The sequence below is a fragment of the Nerophis ophidion genome, linkage group LG21, assembly GCF_033978795.1.
Source record: "Nerophis ophidion isolate RoL-2023_Sa linkage group LG21, RoL_Noph_v1.0, whole genome shotgun sequence".
NCBI lineage: Eukaryota > Metazoa > Chordata > Actinopteri > Syngnathiformes > Syngnathidae > Nerophis > Nerophis ophidion.
Window position 1 is genome coordinate 46,221,874 of NC_084631.1, and position 22,825 is coordinate 46,244,698.

The window sequence follows — 22,825 nt, forward strand, 5'->3', positions numbered from 1 at the left end:
TTGGGCTAAAAACAGATGCCATTATTAATATTTTACAATACTTTTTGTTAGATTTGTTTAATAGCTGGCAAATTACATTAAGATTATTTATTAGTTGAAACATTTCAGCTTTTTCTCTTTACAAATCAATTTTTTGCTCTTTTTTGAACATTCTTACTGTTTTTTCCCCCATGTAAGAATATAATAATAATAATAATAATAATACGATTTTTTTTAACTGCTTGACATAGTTTGTCAAAACTTCTGCCTGTATCAAAATATAATGTTCAGTTACCCATTTAAGTCTTTATTATTTTTGTTTTAGTTTTTTGAATGAATTGATTCGTAAGTTAGTATTATTTAATGTTTTGATGACTATCTAAACCCTGTTTGATGTTTTATTCTATTTTTATTTCAAAAGTTTCTATTATTTTAGATCATATTTTACATTTTAAATCAAATCAAGTATGCAGGGGGCACTTTGATATATTTTTTAATCTTTTCTAAAAATGTATATGTGGACACACAACTTTGTGTTGTATGTGACTTACTATATTACAATTAATTATTGATAGAAAAATGTCTGCTTTTTCTCATTCAATTTTTGCTCTTTTTTCTTACATTTTCACTGTTGTGTTTTTTTTTTTTTTTAAATGCTGCGGTAGAACAAAACTCAGTCTGCGGGCCCTAAATGGCCCCCGGGTCACACTTTGTAAACTCATGCTTTAAATATTCCTACACACACACACACACACACACACACACACACACACACACACACACACACACACACACACACACACACATGAATACAACAATCAGACAAGGATGCACGCTGACAGAGTCCCTGTGTAACCTGACAGTTTCATAATTGCGTTGCCATGGAAACAAACATGTGAGAGTTGGTATGGAGTGTGCAACCAAGGCGATAGTTGCCTAGTAACAGAGTAATGAGGGCAGACTGGGGAAGGCGGGGCCTGTGGTTGGTCAATGACAAGCAGGTGTGTGTACGCATGAGTCGCTGGGCCTCCATAGTCTCAACTTAATGACGTTGTTCCTCCCAACAATGCACCAAGGTATTCTGCATGTAATTAAACCTGCCTCATTTGCATAATCACAGCTGAGACCATTGTGGTATGATCATCACCACAGTTGTGTCCCAGTGTGGACATGACTAAAGAAAGATCAGTGTTGGGACTAACGTGTTACTGTAACGTCGTTATTATCGGCGCTAAATACTAGTGTAATACAGGGGTGTCAGACTCAAATACAGAGTGGGCCGACATTTAAAAGTGAACAAAGCCGCGGGCCAAGGGTTGAACAAAGGAACCTTTTAATAGGGACCCAACCAAGTTTTGCATGGAATATTGAACAAGCAAGGCTTATATAATTTTATAGTGACATGCAAAATCGGGTTTCAAATAATAATAATAATAATTATAAAATATCAATGGCATATCAAATAAAATTTGAATACAAATTGAGTGCCTCTTTTCTATTTGCAGCCTTCTGAGGTAAGTTAGAGGGTTAGGGTTGGACAAAACCTCCAAGCAGAGTTTCATAACATGGAGATATTCTCACTACTAATCTTTTGTCGAGCACGAAGAAAAGAACATTTTAGTTAAATGCAAGTTAGGTCTTGGATCAAAGATCTTATTTACTGGCCAAAACATCAATTTAAATCTGCTGAAACAGCTACAAAAGCAACATGCTTGGATGAAGCCAGGAAAGAGAGACACAGACTTCGATGTCACTTCAGCTCCACTTCAGGATTTTAACGGAGGGACAACATTGATAGTCATTGCAGCGTATGTTCTAGAGCAGTGGTTCTCAAATGGGGGTACTTGAGATTTTTTTTAAATATTCTGAAAATAGCATCAATTAAAAATTCCTTTATAGATATATTTATTGAAAATTAGCAACAATTCAAAAATCCTTTATAAATATGTTTATTGGATAATACTTCAACAAAATATGAATGTAAGTTCATAACCTGTGAAAAAATAATACAACAATGCAATATTCAGTGTTGACAGCTAGATTGTTTTATGGACATGTTCCATAAATATTTATGTTAAATATTTATTTTATTGTGAAGAAATGTTTAGAATGAAGTTGATGAATCCAGATGGATCTCTATTACAATCCCCAAAGAGGACACTTTAAGTTGATGATTACTTCTATGTGGAGAAATCTGCATTTAGAACTGAATCACTTGTTTATTCCTCAACCAGTTTTTAGTTATTTTTATATCTTTTTTTCCAAATAGTTGAAGAAAGACCACTACAAATGAGCAATATTTTGCACTGTTATACAATTTAATAAATCAGAAACTGATGACATAGTGCTGTATTTTACTTCTTTATCTCTTTTTTTCAAGCAAAAATGCTTTGCTGTGATTAGGGGGTACTTGAATTAAAAACATGTTGACAGGGGGAACATCACTGAAAAAAGGTTGAGAACCACTGTGCTAGAAGACATGCAGGCTATTTCTACAGTGGAGTCGCCCAATTTCAGGCAGCTAATTAGCATGATACCGGCGTCAAACCGCAAAAGACACGGAAAACATTTTCCACGTACCTGGACAGTGAGTACATAGCGGAGAGGAAGCAGGACCAGACTCCCCTTGAGGCGACTTTTTCTTTGAACTCTTACATCATTTTCTTTGAACTCTTTTACGGCCTTTTCTTTGAACTGTTTGTAATCAAAGGCAATGGCTGTTTACGACCCCCGTGCCTTAGAAACAGCTGTTGCCATGTAATCAGGGAGATGCCAAATAAAAGAGGAGGCGTACAATCTTTCGTCAGGAGCGTGGGACGAGGGTACAGTGTCTACGCGTTTCTCCTCATCCATCCATCCATCTATTTTTCTACCGCTTGTCCCTTTTGGGGTTGCGGGCGCCTATCTCAGCTGCATTCGGGCGGGTTGTGGGGTACACCCGGGACATGTCTCCACCTCATCGCAGTTCTCCTCATTGTGCCAAATTGAATTATGTCTGCTTAATTCCTTGCTTCTTGTCTTGTTTAATAGATGTCATCAGTGTTTGAACCTGACACGTATAAAGTCAACTTGTTTTTCCACTCTACTGGTACTTAAAAACTTTATATGCTGCATTCAATACCACAAAGAGAATTCGTCATCTCATTTACAACTGTAGTAGTACGTTTGGCATTTCATAAGACAAGCCTTATAAAAATGTGTTTACCTGAGTTCCTTGCTATAAAACATTTGTACTTCTGCAATCTATCGTCAAGGTATCGGCTCGCAGTAAAGCAGCAGAGGACTACTTAGCTGTCTGTATCATTGCGCCGCGAATAAATAGTTTGTTTGCATTAAAGCTTATAATAACAAGATAGCTAATATGTGGTTAATATTTAGGTCACGATATGCATGTAGAGCAGGGGTCTCAAACTTAATTCCCCTGGGGGCCACTGGATGCAGAGTCTGGGTGAAGCTGAGCCGCAAGAAAAGAAAATATTGTAGCGTCCCGGAAGAGTTAGTGCTGCAACGGGTTCTGGGTATTTGTTTCGTTGTGTTTATGTTGTGTTACGGTGCAGATGTTCTCCCGAATTGTGTTTGTCATTCTTGTTTGGTGTGGGTTCACAGTGTGGCACATATTTGTAACGGTGTTAAAGTTGTTTATACTCTGTACAGCGGCGTACTAAGAAGTCATAAATTTTACTTTTTGAAACCGATACCGATAATTTTCGATATTCTTTTCTAAAGCATTGATCGGTCGATAACATTGGCAGTCCGATATTATAGGATATATCTTTAAATAATGGTTTGAATTTGTCCAGTTTATCAGGGACTGTTGTTACCGGACAGGTGTCGCGGTCTTGGTTGATGCGCCTTTTCAACACTACGTGGAAGTCTGGGACAGTGCCGAGGGGGTGGCAGACTGGGGTGGTGGTTCCTCCATTCAAAAAGGGGGACCAGAGGGTGTGTGCTAATTACAGGGGTATCACACTACTCAGCCTCCCTGGGAAAGTTTACGCCAAAGTGCTGGAAAGGAAGGTCTGGCCGATAGTCGAACCTCAGATTCAAGAGGAGCAATGTGGATTCCATCCTGGTCGTGGAACAACTGACTGGCTCCTTACTCTTGCGGGAATCCTGGAGAAGGCCTGGGAGTATGCCTATCCAGTCTACATGTGCTTTGGGAATTTGGAGAAGGCGTATGACCGTGTCCCCCGGGAGATGTTGTGGGAGGTGCTGAGGGAGTACGGAGTGAGGGGAACCCGCTGAGGGCCATCCAGTCTCTGCACAACCAAAGCCAGAGTTGTGTCCGGGTGCTTGGATGTAAGTCGGATCCGTTTTCCAGTGAGGGTTGGTCTCCGCCAGGGCTGCACTCTGTCACCTGTCCTGTTTGGGACTTTCATGGACAGGATTTCTAGGCAGAGTCGTGACCATGGGGATGTCTCGGGGGGCTTTTTGCAGAAGATGTGGTCCTGATGGCACCTTTGGTTCGTGACCTTCAACTCTCACTGGATCGGTTCGCAGCTGAGTGTTCAACGGCTGGAACGAGGATCAGCATCGCCAAATCTGAGTCCATGGTTCTCAGCAGGAAAGCTATGGTTTGTACATTCCAGGTGGAGAACCAGACTCTGTCCCAGGTGGAGGATTTTAAGTACTTCACGAGTGAAGGAAAGATGGAGAATGAAATCAGTTGGAGAATGGGAGCAGCTGGGGCAGTATTGCAGTCTCTTTGCCGCACTGTTGTGACCAAACGAGAGCTGAGCCAGAAGGCAAAGCTCTCGATCTACTGAGCTATCTACATTCCTACTCTCACCTATGGTGACAAAATGTGGGTCATGAACGAAAGAGTAAGATTGCAGATACAAGCGGCCAAACTTGAGTTTTCTCAGAAGGGTGGCTGGCCTCTCCCTTAGAGAGAGGGTGAGAAGTTCAGTCACCCGAGAGAGACTCGGAGTAGAGCCACCTGGAAAGGAGCCAGCTTAGGTGGTTCGGGCATCTTGTGCGGATGCCTCACAAGCGTCTCCCTTGGGAGGAGACCTCGCGGCAGGCCAAGGACCAGATGGGGGGATTACATCTCCTCTCTGGCCTGGGAACGCTTCGGGATCCCCCAGGAAGAAGTTGCTACTGTTGCTCTGGAGAGGGAAGTCTGGGGGTCTCTGCTGGAGCTGTTGTCCCCGCCACCCCATTCCGGATATGCGGTTGAAGATGGATGGATGAAGGTGTCGTGGCGTAAGAAAACCCTCGTCATGAAGGTGTCGTGGCGTAAGAAAACCCTCGTCATGAAGGTGTCGTGGCGTAAGAAAACCCTCATCATGAAGGTGTCGTGGCGTAAGAAAAGCCTCGTCATGACGGTGTCGTGGCGTAAGAAAACCCTCATCATGAAGGTGTCGTGGCGTAAGAAAACCCTCGTCATGAAGGTGTCGTGGCGTAAGAAAACCCTCGTCATGAAGGTGTCGTGGCGTAAGAAAACCCTCGTCATGAAGGTGTCGTGGCGTAAGAAAACCCTCGTCATGAAGGTGTCGTGGCGTAAGAAAACCCTCGTCATGAAGGTGTCGTGGCGTAAGAAAACCCTCGTCATGAAGGTGTCGTGGCGTAAGAAAACCCTCGTCATGAAGGTGTCGTGGCGTAAGAAAACCCTCGTCTCCATGGCAACATTTCTGTCGCTTTCACTCATTTGCCGCTTTTCCACTAAAGCAGGGGTAGGCAACCCAGAACGTTGAAAGAGCCATTTTGGAGCCAAATAACACAACGCTGTCAAGCACCATTCATATGAAACTCGCGGGCCACACAAACATTAGACTTTCACATTAAGATGGGGGCTGCAAAATAACGTCTCGCGTGTCTGGGACCCCTCATATAGAGTGTTGTTGGCGGGTTTTGCATGGTTATTTAAAGGGTTTTGTGGGCAAAATAGAGAGCCCCCATTGACTACATTGTTAGCGGATAGCTGCTTACTTCTTGTCTTCTCTGTCAGACTCTTTACAGGTGTGTGTTGGAGGACCTGTACGAGTTCCCCGCGCTGGAGAACGACCTCAAAGAGTTCCAGAAGCTTCTGCGCCGCAGGCAGTAAGTGCATTCTTAGCCGTTAGCTTGTGTTTAATGGGACCGTGTGCAAAGGTGTGCACCTCACCGCTTATGTGTTGCAGCACAGTGGATGACTGCCCTCCCAACCAAAAGGTATCATAAATAATTCAAACCACCGTACTGAGGCCCGAGCTCACCAGACTGCCGTGTCCTTTCTGACAGAGCAAGCAGACGCACCAGCAGTTGAGTCTGAAGGAGAACTGTCTGCCGCTCCGACGTCCACTTCCTGAGACCAGAGAAGGTGCGCTTTGACCCGTGCGGCAGCGCAGTGCACCCGCCTCACATCTTTGTGGTCCTTCTAGTCATCTGCTGCGTGTACGTGAGCAGCGACTCCTACCTGAGCGTGCACACTCACCCCTCGCTGGAAGCTCACGAGCTGTTGAGGATCGTGGGCCTGAAGATGGACAAGTCCGAGGAAGACACGGTGCTGGCTGTGGTGTCTCACACTGGAGGTAAACAAACACAGCAGGACATCTGGCGATACGGCCTTCAATCTACATTGGGGCCGCCTGCAATCACGACATGAGATTTGGTATATAGGTGATGATAGAAACTAGGTGTGAGCGTCTCTGAGTAGGGGAGGGTTCTCCTGGTGCCGACTGATCTCTGGTTGGAGCAAGTCCTTTTATTTTTCATACACAAGTATGACATGCTTTCCAGCAATATTTGTACGACTTTTCAGTCCCGTGTGTCTCAATGCGTGGAGTTTCTCTCTCTATCTCCAACTCCCAACAACCTGTCTCGTCCCGGCTGCTGCTAATAAAGGCGACAGGTGATTAGACAACAAAGCCCAGCTGGGCAATCTACTCACCTGCCGCTGTCTTTTTAGTTTTAATTTTCATTTTCCTGAGGGAACTCTCCTGAAGGAATCATTAAGTATCTATCTATCTATCTATCTATCTATCATCCACCCCCCCTCTCTCTCTTTCTTTCTCTCTTTCTACCTGCCTACCTATCACCTGTCTATCTCTCTATTTATCCATCCCTCCTTCCCTCTGTCCCTCCATCCATCTATCTATCTATCTATCTATCTATCTATCTATTTATCTATCCATCTATCTATCCTTCTATCTATCTATCTATCTATCTATCCATCAATCCATCATCCACCCCCCTCTCTCTGTTTACCTGCCTACCTATCACCTGTCTATCTCTATATCTATCCATCCTTCCCTCATCCATCCATCCATCATCTATCTATCTATCTATCTATCTATCTATCTATCTATCTATCTATCTATCTATCTATCTATCTATCTATCTATCTATCCATCATCCACCCCCCCTCTCTCTTTCTCTTTCTCTCTCTCTACCTGCCTACCTATCACCTGTCTATCCCTCTATCTATCCATCCCTCCCACCCTCTTTCCCTCCTTCCCTCCATCCATCTATCTCTATCTATCTATCTATCTATCTATCTATCTATCTATCTATCTATCTATCCATCATCCACCCCCCCTCTCTCTCTCTACCTGCCTACCTATCACCTGTCTATCTCTCTATCTATCTATCCATCCATCGATCATCCGTCTATCTATCTATCTATCTATCACCTACCTATCTATCCATCCATCCATCTATCTACAGATCAGCAGGTGCATAATATTGGGAAACAAAATGCCAGATACTGTGTTAACTTATACAAACAGCATAGTAATAGTCCTATGTAGAAGCACAGTACAATCCATCAAGCGGTGCAGCTTCATAGCTTACCAAAGTCCTACTAAAACATTTTGGTAGATTTTTGAGCGCTGTGTATTATGTTCTATATTTTCAATGGAACATATAAAATCTTCGAGGCCAGTACTTGCACACCGCGCTCCATGGCAGGCCTGCAGGCCACGCCCCCCTCCACACTAGGGTTGAACTGACCGATATCAATATTTTGGTACTGGTACCGGTACCAAAATGTATTTGGTTACTTTTCTAAATAAAGGGCACCAAAAAATGGCATTATTGGCTTTATTTTAACACAAAATCTTAGAGTACATGAAACATATGTTTATTATTGCAGTTAAGTCTTTAAATAAAATGTTGAACATACTAGACAACTTGTCTTTTAGTAGTAAGTAAACAAACAAAGACTCCTAATTAGTCTGCAGTAACATATTGTGTCATTTATACACCTATTATTATTTTGTCCAAATTTCAAAATTATGAGGGAAAAACTGTAAAAATGAATTATTAATCCACTTGTTCATTTACTGTTAATTTCTGCTTATTTTCTGTTTGAACATGTTCTATCTACACTTCTGTTCAAATGTTATAATCACTTCTGTCTGATACTTGACATTAGTTTTGGATGATACCACACATTTAGGTATGGATTCGATACCAAGTAGTTCCAGGATCATACATTGGTCATATTCAAAGTCCTCATGTGTCCAGGGACATACTTCCTGACTTTATAAACATAATATGAATTTAAAAAAACAGGAAAAACAGATTTTGTGACGATGGAAAAATATCATTGTAATCATAGTAGTATCAACTCCGGTGTCTAGGAACTTATTTCCTGAATTTGTGAACAATTCTAAAAAATGACGATAAAAATATCGATGACTGTGGTATGACTGTAGGGAGACTTTGAGACTTTGGTGTGATATATACTTGCTATCTTAACCGTTGAAATTTGTATCGGTCTGCTCAACTTTGTTTACATTCCAGAGCTCCCGTTAGTGGTTAGTTCTGCATTTTGTATCTTCCTGCAGTGTTTGGTGTTCAGCTGCTCCTTCTCCTCCAAAGATGATACTTGTTACAAAGGTTGTATTTCTTACAAAGGAAGTACCTTATTTTTCGGACTATAAGTCGCAGTTTCTTTCATCGTTTGGCCAGAGGTGTGACTTATGTGTGAAATTATTAACACATTACTGTAAAATATCAAATAATATTATTTATCTCATTGAGGTAAGAGACTAGATTTTTAAGATTTCATGGGATTTATGGATTAGGAGTGAGAGATAGTTTGTTAAAGGTATAGCATGTTCTATATGTTATAGTTATTTGAATGACTCTTACCATAATATGTTAGCTTAACATAGCAGTTACTTATTTATGCCTCATATAACCTACACTTATTCAGCCTGTTCTTCACTATTCTTTATTTATTTTAAATTGCTTTTCAAATGTCTATTCTTGGTGTTGGCTTTTATCAAATACATTTCCCCCCAAAAATGTAACTTATGCTCCAGTGTGACTTGTGTTTTTTTCCTTCTTTATTATGCATTTTCGGCAGGTGCGACTTATACTCCGGAGCGACTTATACTCCCAAAAAATACGGTATATTCGCGGCCATAGAGGCGAGGATTGACTTTGCACTTTAGAGGGACATTAGCCGCGAGCGACAGTGCGTTGAGGACGCCGGTGTCGTCAACGTTCATTATCACGATATGTCGATAAAATTAAAAGCTCTGTTGTTGGCCATATTTAAATAATTTATTATTGTCTTTAAAAAAAAAAAAACAATTTTGATTGTTTTGCTGATTTTCTCCTGTTTGTGTGTCTGCAGAGCGCAGGATGTTGCATCCCAGCGATTGTGTGTATTCTGAGTCTCTGACCCCGCAAGGCAAGCTTGTGGCGTGTCACAGGGACCTCACGGAGATGTTGGTACGTGTTGGATTGATTGATTGATACTTTTATTAGTAGATTGCACAGTACAGTACATGTTATTAGTAGATTGCACAGTACAGTACATATTATTAGTAGATTGCACAGTACAGTACATATTGTGTACAATTGACCACTAAATGGTAACACCCCAATACGTTGTTCGACTTGTTTAAGTCAGGGTCCACCTTCATCAATTCATGGTAAACAAACGTAAAGCTTCAGTATTTTACCAATGGTTGTAAAGTTTGAGTAAATATGTTCTTTATTGCTTAAAACCAGTGAAGTTGTCACGTTGTGTAAATGGTAAATAAAAACAGAATACAAAGATTTGCAAAACCTTTTCAACTTATATTCAATTGACTAGACTACAAAGACAAGATGCTTAACGTTCGAACTGGTAAACTGGCAAAAAAGATGGAGAAAGTTGAGGAATGCTCATCAAACACTTATTTGGACACAGGCTCATTGGGAACAGGTGGGTGCCATGATTGGGTGTAAAAGCAGCATCCATGAAATGCTCAGTCATTCACAAACAAGGACGGGGCGAGGGTCACCACTTTGTCAACAAATGCATGAGGAGATTGTCCAACAGTTTAAGAACAACATTTCTTAAGCAGCTATTGCAAGGAATTTTGGGATTTCGCCGTCTAAAATCCGTAATTTCTTCAAAAAGTTCACAGAATATGGAGAAATCACTGCACGTAAGCAGCAGGGCCCAAAATCAACCTTCGATCCCTCAGGCGGTACAGCGTCAAAAAGCGACATCGGTGTGTAAAGGATATCACCACATGGGCTCAGGAACACGTCAGAAAACCACTGTCAGTAACTATCGTTCGTCGCTTCATCTGTACGTGCAAGTTAAAACTATACTATGCAAAGCAGAAGCCATTTATCAACAACACCCAGAAACGCCGCCGGCATTGCTGGGCCCGAGTTCATCTAAGATGGAATGATGCAAAGTGGAAAACTGGTCTGTGGTCTGACAAGTCCACATTTCAAATTATTTTTGGAAACTGTGGACGTTGTGTCCTTCAGAACAAAGAGTAAAAGAACCATTCGGATTGTTCTAGGCGCAAAGTGTAAAAGCCAGCATGTGTGATGGTATGGAGGTACATTAGTGGCCAAGGCATGGGTAACTTACACATGTGTGAAGGCACCATTAATGCTGAAAGGTAGCATTGTGGAGCAACTAATGTTGTCATACAAGCAACGTTATCATGGACGCCCCTGCTTATTTCAGCGAGACCATGCCAAGCCACGTGTTACAACAGCGTGGCTTCATAGTAAAAGAGTGCTGGTATTAGACTGGCCTGCCTATAGTCCAGACATGTCTCCCATGGAAAATGTGTGGTGCGTTATGAAGCCTAAAATACCACAACAGAGACTGTTGAACAACTTAAGCTGTACATCAAGCAAGAATGGGAAATAATTCCACCTAAATTAAATTAAAATGTGTCTCCTCAGTTCCCAAACATTTACTGAGTGTTGTTAAAAGGAAAGGCCATGTAACACACTGGTAAAAATGCCCCTGTGACAACTTTTTGGCAATGTGTTGCTGCCATTAAATTCTAAGTTAATGATTATTTGCACAAAAAAAAAACTTTCTCAGTTCAAACATGAAGTATCTTGTCTTTGCAGTCTATTCTATTGAATATAAGTTGAAAATAATTTGCAAATCATTGTATTTTGTTTTTATTTACCATTTACACAACGTGCCAACTTCACTGGTTTTGTATATTAAATACAGATGCTCCACTTTCATAATATTTTAATATATTTTTTAAAAATCAATACTTTTTTCTTTTTTTCCCAAATTTTATTCTTTCTAATACAGTGTAGCACTTTGAGGTTGTTTGTTAAGTATAAAGTGCTTTTTACAAATAAAATCTATTATTATTATTATGAAGTCTCCCTACTAACCCACCAGTTCCTCCATGGAAATCCCCCCCCCCTCTATCTCAAAGAACTGCTTACCCCCAAATCCTCCACAAGACACCTCCGCTCCGTACAGGCTAACCTCCGAGGACAAAGCTAGGAACAATGGGTTACCGGGCTTTCTGCTCTGCCGCTCCCAGTCTGTGGAACGCTCTCCCTGACCACCTGAGGGCACCACAGACTGTGGATGCTTTTAAAAAAAGTTTAAAAACCCTTCTTTATAAAGAAAACTTTTTTATAGATATATGCATACTAATTCTAGCTATTAGGCTATAGTAATTTATATTTATCTTTTTATTGTTATTTTTATTTATTTATTTATTTGTTTTTTTAATACACTGTACTCACTTTGAGGTTGTTTGCTCAATGTAAAGTGATTTTTCCAAATAAAATCTATTATTATTATTAAGTCTCCCTACGAACCCACCAGTGCCCCCCTCTACCTCAAAGAACTGCTCACCCACAAATCCTCCACACGACACCTCCGGTCCAAAAAGGCTAACCTCCTCCAACCTCCGAGGACAAAGCTACAAACAATGGGAGACCAGGCTTTCTGCTCCACCGCTCCCAGTCTGTGGAACGCTCTCCCTGACCACCTGAGGGCACCACAGACTGTCGATGCGTTTAAAAAAGGCTTTTTTTTAGATATATGCGTGCTAATTCTAGCTATTAGGCTGTTCAGGTTTCTTTATTTTTTTTATTTTTTAATACACTGTAGCACTTTGAAGTCAATTACTAAATATAAAGTGCTTTTACAAATAAAATCCATTATTATTTTTATTATTTATTTCGCCGTTCACATTTTCAACCTTCCTCATTTTCGGTATTGGCCAAGAATTGTGCATCCCTCCTTAAAACTCCTTTTCCAGCCTGACTTCCTGTCCCGTGTGCAGCCTCCTTTAACAGACAGCGCCGAGCTCAGCAGGAGGCCTGCGCGCCTTTTGGGAATCAACACCTGGGACATGGCGGCGGCACTCACCCACCTGGACTGGAGCCTCTTCAAGTCCATCCATGAGGTACGAGCACGCATTCAGCCACAAACACACACACACACACACACACACACACACCTGCCAACATTCTTGCTGTTTTGACCCCTAAACGCACGCTTTGCTGGGTTGTAGTTTGGAGGTGGAACCCTAATTTAACGAAGCCCTCGTTATGTTTGTGTGCTTTTTTTTACATGTTTTTTTTTGTGCCATTTTCTGGTTTTGCTAGCTCAGTACAAGTACAAAGAAAGCAACGGACAAGCATTTTGTATTTGGAAACATTCAGAAAGTATCCACAGCGTCGTCGACACTTCCACTGCACGCCAATCAATCAATCAAAGTTTATTTATATGGCCCTAAATCACAAGTGTCTCAAAGGGCTGCGCTAGTTAAAACGTCATCTTTGGTTCAAATCCCACATCGGGGCAAGGAAAAACTCAACCCAGTGGGATGACAATGAGAAACCTTGGATTATCCAACATGGTGTGTTTTATTTTTTATTCCTAATCATTGTTGCGACCTGGATCTTAGAGGGCTCATATTAGGATTGTTTTCTACATGTAAAAGACTTCCTTGTGGTCTACATAACGTGATGGTGGTTCCTCGGTCCAAATGTTGCTTAGATTACCGTATTTTTCTGACTACAAGGCGCACTTAAAATCCTTTCATTTTGTCAAAACTCGACAGTGCGTCTTATAACCCTGATAAGTATGACCAGTAGATGGCAGTCACACATAAGAGATACGTGTAGACTGCAATATGATGGCAGTCACACATAAGAGATATGTGTAGACTGCAACATGACTCAAGTAAACACCAACATTTGAAATGTTCCATTGAAAATATAGAACATTACACACGGCGCTTAAAAATCTATCAAAATGTTTTAGTAGGACTTTAAAAGCTATGAAGCCGCACCGCTTGACGGATTGTACTGTGCTTCAACATAGGACTATTGTGCTGTGTGTAGAAGAAAAGACATTGTCTGGCGTTTTGTTTTGCGATATTATGCAAAAGCAACTTTTCTTACCCTCTGGTACCTGCTGATCTGTATTTGGGATCTGCATAAGTCCTGAAAATTTCTGCGCGTCCGCCTTTGTAGTCTGTGACGGCACGGTAGTCAATAAGCTTCTTCTTTTTCTCTATCTTCTTGATATGTGACATTCCTCCTCCACGGTTGCCATTTCTAATATGAATTAATGTAAAGTTCTTACTTATATCTGTCAGGTTCAAACACTGATGATTAAACAAGACAAAAAGCAAAGATTTAAACAAACAGAATTAAATTTGGCTCAATTGAGGAGAGACGCTTGGACACTGTACAAGTGTACAGTGTCTCAGCACGCTTTCCCTGATTACATGGCAGCAGCATTATTCAGATGTGACTAACATAAATACAGTCTATTATACAGCATTATCCATCCATCCATCCATCATCTTCCGCTTATCCGAGGTCGGGTCGCGGGGGCAACAGCCTAAGCAGGGAAACCCAGACTTCCCTCTCCACAGCCACTTTGTCTAGCTCTTCCCGGGGGATCCCGAGGCGTTCCCAGGCCAGCCGGGAGACATAGTCTTCCCAACGTGTCCTGGGTCTTCCCCGTGGCCTCCTACCGGTTGGACGTGCCCTAAACACATCCGTAGGAAGGCGTTCGGGTGGCATCCTGACCAGATGCCCGAACCACCTCATCTGGCTCCTCTCCATGTAGAGGAGCAGCGGCTTTACTTTGAGTTCCTCCCGGATGGCAGCATTATACAGCATTATTAACATGTAAATAATATAAATACAGTCTATTATACAGCATTATTCACATGTGAATAATATAAATACAGTCTATTATACAGCATTATTCACATGTGAATAACATAAATACAGTCTATTACACAGCATTATTCACATGTGAATAACATAAAAACAGTCTATTATACAGCATTATTCACATGTGAATAACATAAATACAGTCTATTATACAGCATTATTCACATGTGAATAACATAAATACAGTCTATTATACAGCATTATTCACATGTGAATAATATAAATACAGTCTATTATTCAGCATTATTCACATGTGAATAATATAAATACAGTCTATTATACAGCATTATTCACATGTGAATAATATAAATACAGTCTATTATACAGCATTATTCACATGTGAATAATATAAATACAGTGTATTATACAGCATTATTCACATGTGAATAATATAAATACAGTCTATTATACAGCATTATTCACATGTGAATAATATAAATACAGTGTATTATACAGCATTATTCACATGTGAATAATATAAATACAGTCTATTATACAGCATTATTCACATGTGAATAATATAAATACAGTGTATTATACAGCATTATTCACATGTGAATAATATAAATACAGTCTATTATACAGCATTATTCACATGTGAATAACATAAATACAGTCTATTACACAGCATTATTCACATGTGAATAACATAAAAACAGTCTATTATACAGCATTATTCACATGTGAATAACATAAATACAGTCTATTATACAGCATTATTCACATGTAAATAATATAAATACAGTCTATTATACAGCATTATTCACATGTGAATAACATAAATACAGTCTATTACACAGCATTATTCACATGTGAATAACATAAAAACAGTATTATACAGCATTATTCACATGTGAATAACATAAATACAGTCTATTATACAGCATTATTCACATGTGAATAACATGAATACAGTCTATTATACAGCATTATTCACATGTGAATAATATAAATACAGTCTATTATACAGCATTATTCACATGTGAATAACATGAATACAGTCTATTATACAGCATTATTCACATGTGAATAACATAAAAACAGTCTATTATACAGCATTATTCACATGTGAATAACATGAATACAGTCTATTATACAGCATTATTCACATGTGAATAACATAAAAACAGTCTATTATACAGCATTATTCACATGTGAATAACATAAATACAGTCTATTATACAGCATTATTCACATGTGACTAACATAAATACAGTCTATTATACAGCATTATTCACATGTGAATAACATGAATACAGTCTATTATACAGCATTATTCACATGTGAATAACATAAAAACAGTCTATTATACAGCATTATTCACATGTGAATAACATAAATACAGTCTATTATACAGCATTATTCACATGTGAATAACATGAATACAGTCTATTATACAGCATTATTCACATGTGAATAATATAAATACAGTCTATTATACAGCATTATTCACATGTGAATAACATAAATACAATCTATTACACAGCATTATTCACATGTGAATAACATGTATACAGTGTAGAATAGAGCATAAGGAGTGTGTCCTTGCAGCAAGAGCTGGTGTACTACACCCTCAGCCGCGTTCCCGGCGGCGCCCACACGGCCGCGCTGTCCGTCCTGCTGCAGCGCTGCAACCAGGTCCAGCAGTGGGTCATGTCCGAGGTCCTCATGTGCGTGTCGCTCAACAAGAGAGTGCAGCTGCTGAAGAAGTTCATCAAGATCGCGGCGCAGTAAGAACGTCGACACGCGCACACGGCGAGCGAGCCAGCGAGCGGACGCCCTTGAACTGTGTGACATGTTTTCCAGCTGCAAAGCTCAGAGGAATCTGAACTCGGCCTTCGCCATCATCATGGGCCTCAACACCGCCGCCGTCAGTCGCTTGAACCAAACCTGGGAGGTGAGTTAGCGTGGTCGCAATCCAATCCAAATTCTCAATCCCAACCTTTCCCTCGCAGAAATGTCCCGGCAAGTTCAAGAAGCTCTTCTCGGAGTTGGAGCTGATCACGGTGAGGACGCCACATCCATCACCTGACCATTTTCTCCTTCCTTAGTTCTCATCTTGGCTTTTCATGCTCTCAGGATCCTTCGCTGAACCACAAAGCCTACAGAGAAGCGTTCAAGAGGATGAAGCCTCCAAAGATCCCTTTCATGCCTCTTCTCCTAAAAGGTGACGTCTCTGGAAGCTAGGGATGACTTTATAGCTCCTGCCGGGTATCCATCTATGTCGAATTTTTCCATACCTTTGTTGCACTCAGCCAAAGTCCCGCCAAGTCATATTTTCATATTTCAACACCAATAAACTAAGAATTATCACACAAAAAAAGCTGAAAACATTAAGTAAGGCTTAACTCCTCTAAAACGCGCTAGCTCGATGCTAATTTACATTGGATTTTCCATAGACAGGCTACTATTAGCATTAGCAATTTCAACATTTGGTCATGAGAACTACAACTAAGATGCAGGTTCCAATCTAACAGCTGGTGTGTAATAAGTACAATACTTCCAGTAAAAACCAGGGATGGAAAGCTTTTGTCAATATCGCGGTTTCAGAAATGCTCCCGACAGGGCGGTGACGTGTGACACTGAATGAGGACTAGGAACACGCCTGCCAGTCTACTTTGTTCCTGGCACTGTGAAGTGAGCCCAGAGAGAAGCTAAGCACATTTCCCATAATCCTCTGCGCAGTGCAGGAAACACAGAGCAGCAGAGCGAGGAGCTCAAGCTTCTGGATCCTCCCGCAAAGTTCAGTTCGCATTTCTGGACGCATTTTGGCTCCGCAGTCGAGTTCAATAAAGAGGAGGAAAAGTGTCGGATGTGCAAAATATACTTTGCAGATATTGCCGAGTCCTCTAAGAGTGTTGCAACCTGAGAAGTCACTCCATGAATCATCACCTGGGAAGGTTTATTGAGGCAAAGCCAAAATGTAAACATCCATTTGCATTTCAATCATGACAGCATTAGGTTCCATCCATTTTAAATTAAGCACCGGGCCACTTTAAATTAAGCGTTGGGCCAACTTAATGACTCGTTTGGCCACTTTATTGATTTGTCAGGCTGGCCATGTTAAATAACACTTCGGGCCAAATTAAATGACGCGTCGGGCCAATTTAATGACTGCCCGGGCCACTTTAATGATCTGTCAGAGCACTTTGTTGAATCGTCGGGCCACATTAAATGACACGTCAAGCCACATTTAATGACGCGTCGGGCCAATTAAATGACGCGTTGAGCCAGATTAAATGACTCGTCAGGTCACTATAATGACTCGTCAGGCCACATTTAGGACTTGTCAGTCCACATTAATTTCCGCGCCAGGCCATTTTTAAATGATGCGTTGGGCCATTTTAAATGGCGTATCGAGCCACATTAAATGACGCGTCAGGCCATGTTTATTGACGTGTCTGGCCACATTAAATGACACGTCTGGCCAAATTAAATGACACGTCGGGCCACTTTAGTGCCTTTTCGGGGCTACATTAAATGATGTGTCGGGCCACAATAATAATGCATCGGGCCTCATTAATGACACGTCAAGCCACGTTTTAATGATCTGTCGCGCCACGTTAAATGACGCATCGAGCCACATGAAATGACGCTTCAGGCTACTTTAATGACTCGTCGGGCCACAATAAAAGGCACGTCAAGCCACATGAAATGACGCGTCAAGCCACTTCAATGACTCGTCGGGCCACTTTAATGACGCGTCAGGCTACATTAAATGACGTGTCGGGCCACTTTAACGACATGTCATGCCACAATAAATGACGCGTTGGGCCACGTTGACTGATCTGTTGCGCCATGTTAAATGACGCATCTAGTCACTTAAATGACGCATCTGGTCACATTAAATGATTCATCGAGCCACATTAAATGACGAGTCAGGCCATGTTTATTGACGTGTCTGGCCACATTAAATGACACGTCTGGCCAAATTAAATGACACGTCGGGCCACTTTAGTGCCTTTTCGGGGCTACATTAAATGATGTGTCGGGCCACAATAAATAATGCATCGGGCCACATTAATGACACGTCAAGCCACGTTTTAATGATCTGTCGCGCCACGTTAAATGACGCATCGAGCCACATGAAATGACGCTTCAGGCTACTTTAATGACTCGTCGGGCCACAATAAAAGGCACGTCAAGCCACGTGAAATGACGCGTCAAGCCACTTCAATGACTCGTCGGGCCACTTTAATGACGCGTCAGGCTACATTAAATGACATGTCGGGCCACTTTAACGACATGTCATGCAACAATAAATGACGCGTTGGGCCACGTTGAATGATCTGTTGGGCCACATTGAATGATCTGTTGGGCCACATTAAATGACGCATCTAGTTACATTAAATGATTCATCGAGCCACTTTAAATGACGCGTCAGGCAACTTTAATGTCTTGTCGGGCTACTTTAATGACTCGTCGGGCCCCCTTAATAATTCCGACTGCCACTATAATGACGTGGAGGGCCACTTTGAATGATGCTTCAGACCACTTAAACGATGCGCGGACCACTTTAAATAATGCGTCGATGCACTTTAAATGAAGAGTCGGGCCACATTAAATGACGCAAAACCAAGATGTAATCTGGCCACACATGAATTTGTGATGGTGCTGCATTTCAGTCCTGACAGCAGGTGAGTGATGACAGCAGGTGAGCGATGACAGCAGGTGAGTGATGTCTGTTTGAAGACACGACACAGAAGGTGTTAGGTGTGCTTTCTTCTTCCAACAACATCAGCTTCCTCTTTTATTTACACGTTAAACACTTAACAGAAATAGTTTTCCCAAGTCGTCTTTTTTACATTCCAGCAATAATATCGTACCTTTGCCTTAAACCGTGAAAATGAGGAAACTGTGAGATTGTGTATAAAGACTTTGTAGGGCGCAACAGAACACATTTAGCTTCCTGAATCCAGAGACAGCCGATACAGTGCTGCCATCTATTGTCTTGGAAGTGCAACTGCACTGCAAATGTTGTCATCCTCAGCTCATTTCTAAATGTTACGTTCAAAAAATATATTATCATTAAACAAATAACATTTTGAACACGCACAGAATTGGTACCGTTGAGTATTGGTTCCCATCTACCGGCAATTGGTACCGTATCGGTCCAAATGTGAAGGGTCCACACATTTATTCCCGTCCTACCTCCTCCAGATATCACCTTCATCCACGAGGGCAACAAGACCTTCCACGACAACCTGGTCAACTTTGAGAAGTTGGTAAGTACAAGCAGTATCGCAGACAATCACCAATTAGTCTGATACCTCCAATGATTGGCCTCAAATGAACGACACATGGAAACTCTTCAATCCGCTTGTGTTTGGCTTTTCAAACCTGGGATTAAGATACCCAGGTCATGTGACTGCAAGCACGTTGTGAGCGTTAAGGACTTCAATCAAGTCGTGTGCTTGAAAAAACTTGGAAACTGAAAAATAAAGATTGGAAAAATACATCAAAATAGTACATTCACACTTTTTTTCTGGTCCGACATAATTATGATTGACTTTGGTCTTTTTCATAGATGTTGGGTGCTGGAGCCTATCCCAGCTGCATTTGGGCAGAAGTTATCAACTTAAACTGTACATTTTTGTAGCTGAAAAAAAAGAAAAACTATAATATTAAAATAAATGAAATTGAAAAATCCAAAAAATGATCAGAGTGAGTCATGATCGTATTCAACTGTGATGCAGCGGGCCACCTTTATGACTCGTCCAGCCACTTTAATCATTTTTCAGGCCAACCACATTAAATGACACGTCGGAACACATTAATGATTAGACCGGCCATTTTAATAATTGCTTGGGCCACTCTAATGACTCGCCGGGCCACTGCAATGATTTGTTGGTCCACTCGATTGATTCGTCGGGCCACTTTATTTATCCGTTGGGCCACGACAAATGACGCATCAGGCCACATTAAAGATTCAGAGTGCCACTATAATTGAATGAAGCAGCAGACCACTTGAATAAAGCGGTGGGCGGACCACTTAAATGATGTGGTGGACCACTTTCAACGATGCTCCATTCCACTTTAAATGAAGCCATGGGCCAATTTAAATGAAGCACCGGGCCACATTCAATGACGCGTCGGGTCGCTTTTAATGACTCAACAGGCAACTTTAATGACTCATTAGGCCTGTTTAATGATTCAGAGTGCCACTATAATTGAATTAAGCAGCAGACCACTTGAATAAAGCGGTGGGCGGACCACTTAAATGATGTGGTGGACCACTTTCAACGATGCTCCATTCCACTTTAAATGAAGCCATGGGCCAATTTAAATGAAGCACCGGGCCACATTCAATGACGCGTCGGGTCGCTTTTAATGACTCAACAGGCAACTTTAATGACTCATTAGGCCTGTTTAATGATTCAGAGTGCCACTATAATTGAATGAAGCAGCAGACCACTTGAATAAAGCGGTGGGCGGACCACTTAAATGATGTGGTGGACCACTTTCAACGATGCTCCATTCCACTTTAAATGAAGCCATGGGCCAATTTAAATGAAGCACCAGGCCACATTCAATGACGCGTCGGGTCGCTTTTAATGACTCAACAGGCAACTTTAATGACTCATTAGGCCTGTTTAATGATTCAGAGTGCCACTATAATTGAATTAAGCAGCAGACCACGTTAAATGATGCTCCGATCCACTTTAAATGAAGCGCCGGGTCATATCAAATGAAACGTCGGGCCACTTTAATGATTTGGAGTGCCACTATAATGACCTGGAGGACAACCTTGAAAAACTTGGCAGACCACTTAAATGATGTGTCGATCCACTTTAAATGAAGCGTCGGGCCACATTAAATGATGCGTCGAGCCACATTAAATGATGCGTCGAGCCAAATTAAATGACACGTCGGGCCCCTTTAAGGATTCGGAGTGCCACTATGATGATGTGGAAGGCCACTATGACTGATGCAGCACACCACTTAAATGACGCAGTGGATCACTTTAAATGAAGCTAGTTTAAATGACGTGTCAGGCCACATTAAATGATGAGTCCAGCCACATTTAATGACTTGTTGGGCTACTTTAAATCATGCGTCAGGCCACATTTAATGATGAGTCCAGCCACATTTAATGACTTGTTGGGCTACTTTAAAGCATGCGTTGGGCCACCTTAAATGACGAGTCCAGCCACATTTAATGGCTTGTTGGGCTACTTTAAATCATGCATCGGGCCACATTAAATGACGAGTCCAGCCACATTTAATGGCTTGTTGGGCTACTTTAAATCATGCGTCGGGCCACATTGAATGACGAGTCCAGCCACATTTAATGGCTTGTTGGGCTACTTTAAATCATGCATCGGGCCACATTAAATGACGAGTCCAGCCACATTTAATGGCTTGTTGGGCTACTTTGAATCATGCGTCGGGCCACATTGAATGACGAGTCCAGCCACATTTAATGGCTTGTTGGGCTACTTTAAATCATGCGTTGGGCCACCTTAAATGACGAGTCCAGCCCCATTTAATGACTTGTTGGGATACTTTAAATCATGCGTCGGGCCACATTTAATGATGAGTCCAGCCACATTTAATGGCTTGTTGGGCTACTTTAAATCATGCGTTGGGCCACCTTAAATGACGAGTCCAGCCCCATTTAATGACTTGTTGGGATACTTTAAATCATGCGTCGGGCCACATTAAATGACGAGTCCAGCCACATTTAATGGCTTGTTGGGCTACTTTAAATCATGCATCGGGCCACATTAAATGACGAGTCCAGCCACATTTAATGGCTTGTTGGGCTACTTTGAATCATGCGTCGGGCCACCTTAAATGACGAGTCCAGCCCCATTTAATGACTTGTTGGGATACTTTAAATCATGCGTCGGGCCACATTAAATGACGAGTCCAGCCACATTTAATGGCTTGTTGGGCTACTTTGAATCATGCGTCGGGCCACATTAAATGACGAGTCCAGCCACATTTAATGACTTGTTGGGATACTTTAAATCATGCGTCGGGCCACCTTAAATGACGAGTCCAGCCACATTTAATGGCTTGTTGGGCTACTTTGAATCATGCGTCGGGCCACATTGAATGACGAGTCCAGCCACATTTAATGGCTTGTTGGGCTACTTTAAATCATGCGTCGGGCCACATTAAATGACGAGTCCAGCCACTTTTAATGGCTTGTTGGGCTACTTTAAATCATGCGTCGGGCCACTTTAAATGACGAGTCCAGCCACTTTTAATGGCTTGTTGGGCTACTTTAAATCATGCGTCGGGCCACATTGAATGACGAGTCCAGCCCCATTTAATGGCTTGTTGGGCTACTTTAAATCATGCGTCGGGCCACATTAAATGACGAGTCCAGCCCCATTTAATGGCTTGTTGGGCTACTTTGAATCATGCGTCGGGCCACATTGAATGACGAGTCCAGCCACATTTAATGGCTTGTTGGGCTACTTTAAAT

The 22,825-nt window shown here is 41.5% G+C and overlaps 1 protein-coding gene across 3 annotated transcripts in view; it reads left to right on the forward strand.

Annotated features, from left to right (window-relative positions):
- The window catches only part of rapgef5a (Rap guanine nucleotide exchange factor (GEF) 5a), a 137,943-nt gene that overhangs the window by 102,068 nt on the left and 13,050 nt on the right, over positions 1-22,825 (forward strand). For all 3 annotated transcript variants that reach the window (XM_061882798.1, XM_061882797.1, XM_061882799.1), the window contains exons 14-24: positions 5,930-6,021; positions 6,102-6,132; positions 6,202-6,280; positions 6,342-6,491; positions 9,548-9,645; positions 12,477-12,599; positions 15,940-16,118; positions 16,195-16,285; positions 16,344-16,394; positions 16,468-16,555; positions 19,549-19,613. In XM_061882798.1, the coding sequence (XP_061738782.1) occupies positions 5,930-6,021; positions 6,102-6,132; positions 6,202-6,280; positions 6,342-6,491; positions 9,548-9,645; positions 12,477-12,599; positions 15,940-16,118; positions 16,195-16,285; positions 16,344-16,394; positions 16,468-16,555; positions 19,549-19,613 (1,047 nt within the window). The remainder of the gene's footprint in view (positions 1-5,929; positions 6,022-6,101; positions 6,133-6,201; positions 6,281-6,341; positions 6,492-9,547; positions 9,646-12,476; positions 12,600-15,939; positions 16,119-16,194; positions 16,286-16,343; positions 16,395-16,467; positions 16,556-19,548; positions 19,614-22,825) is intronic.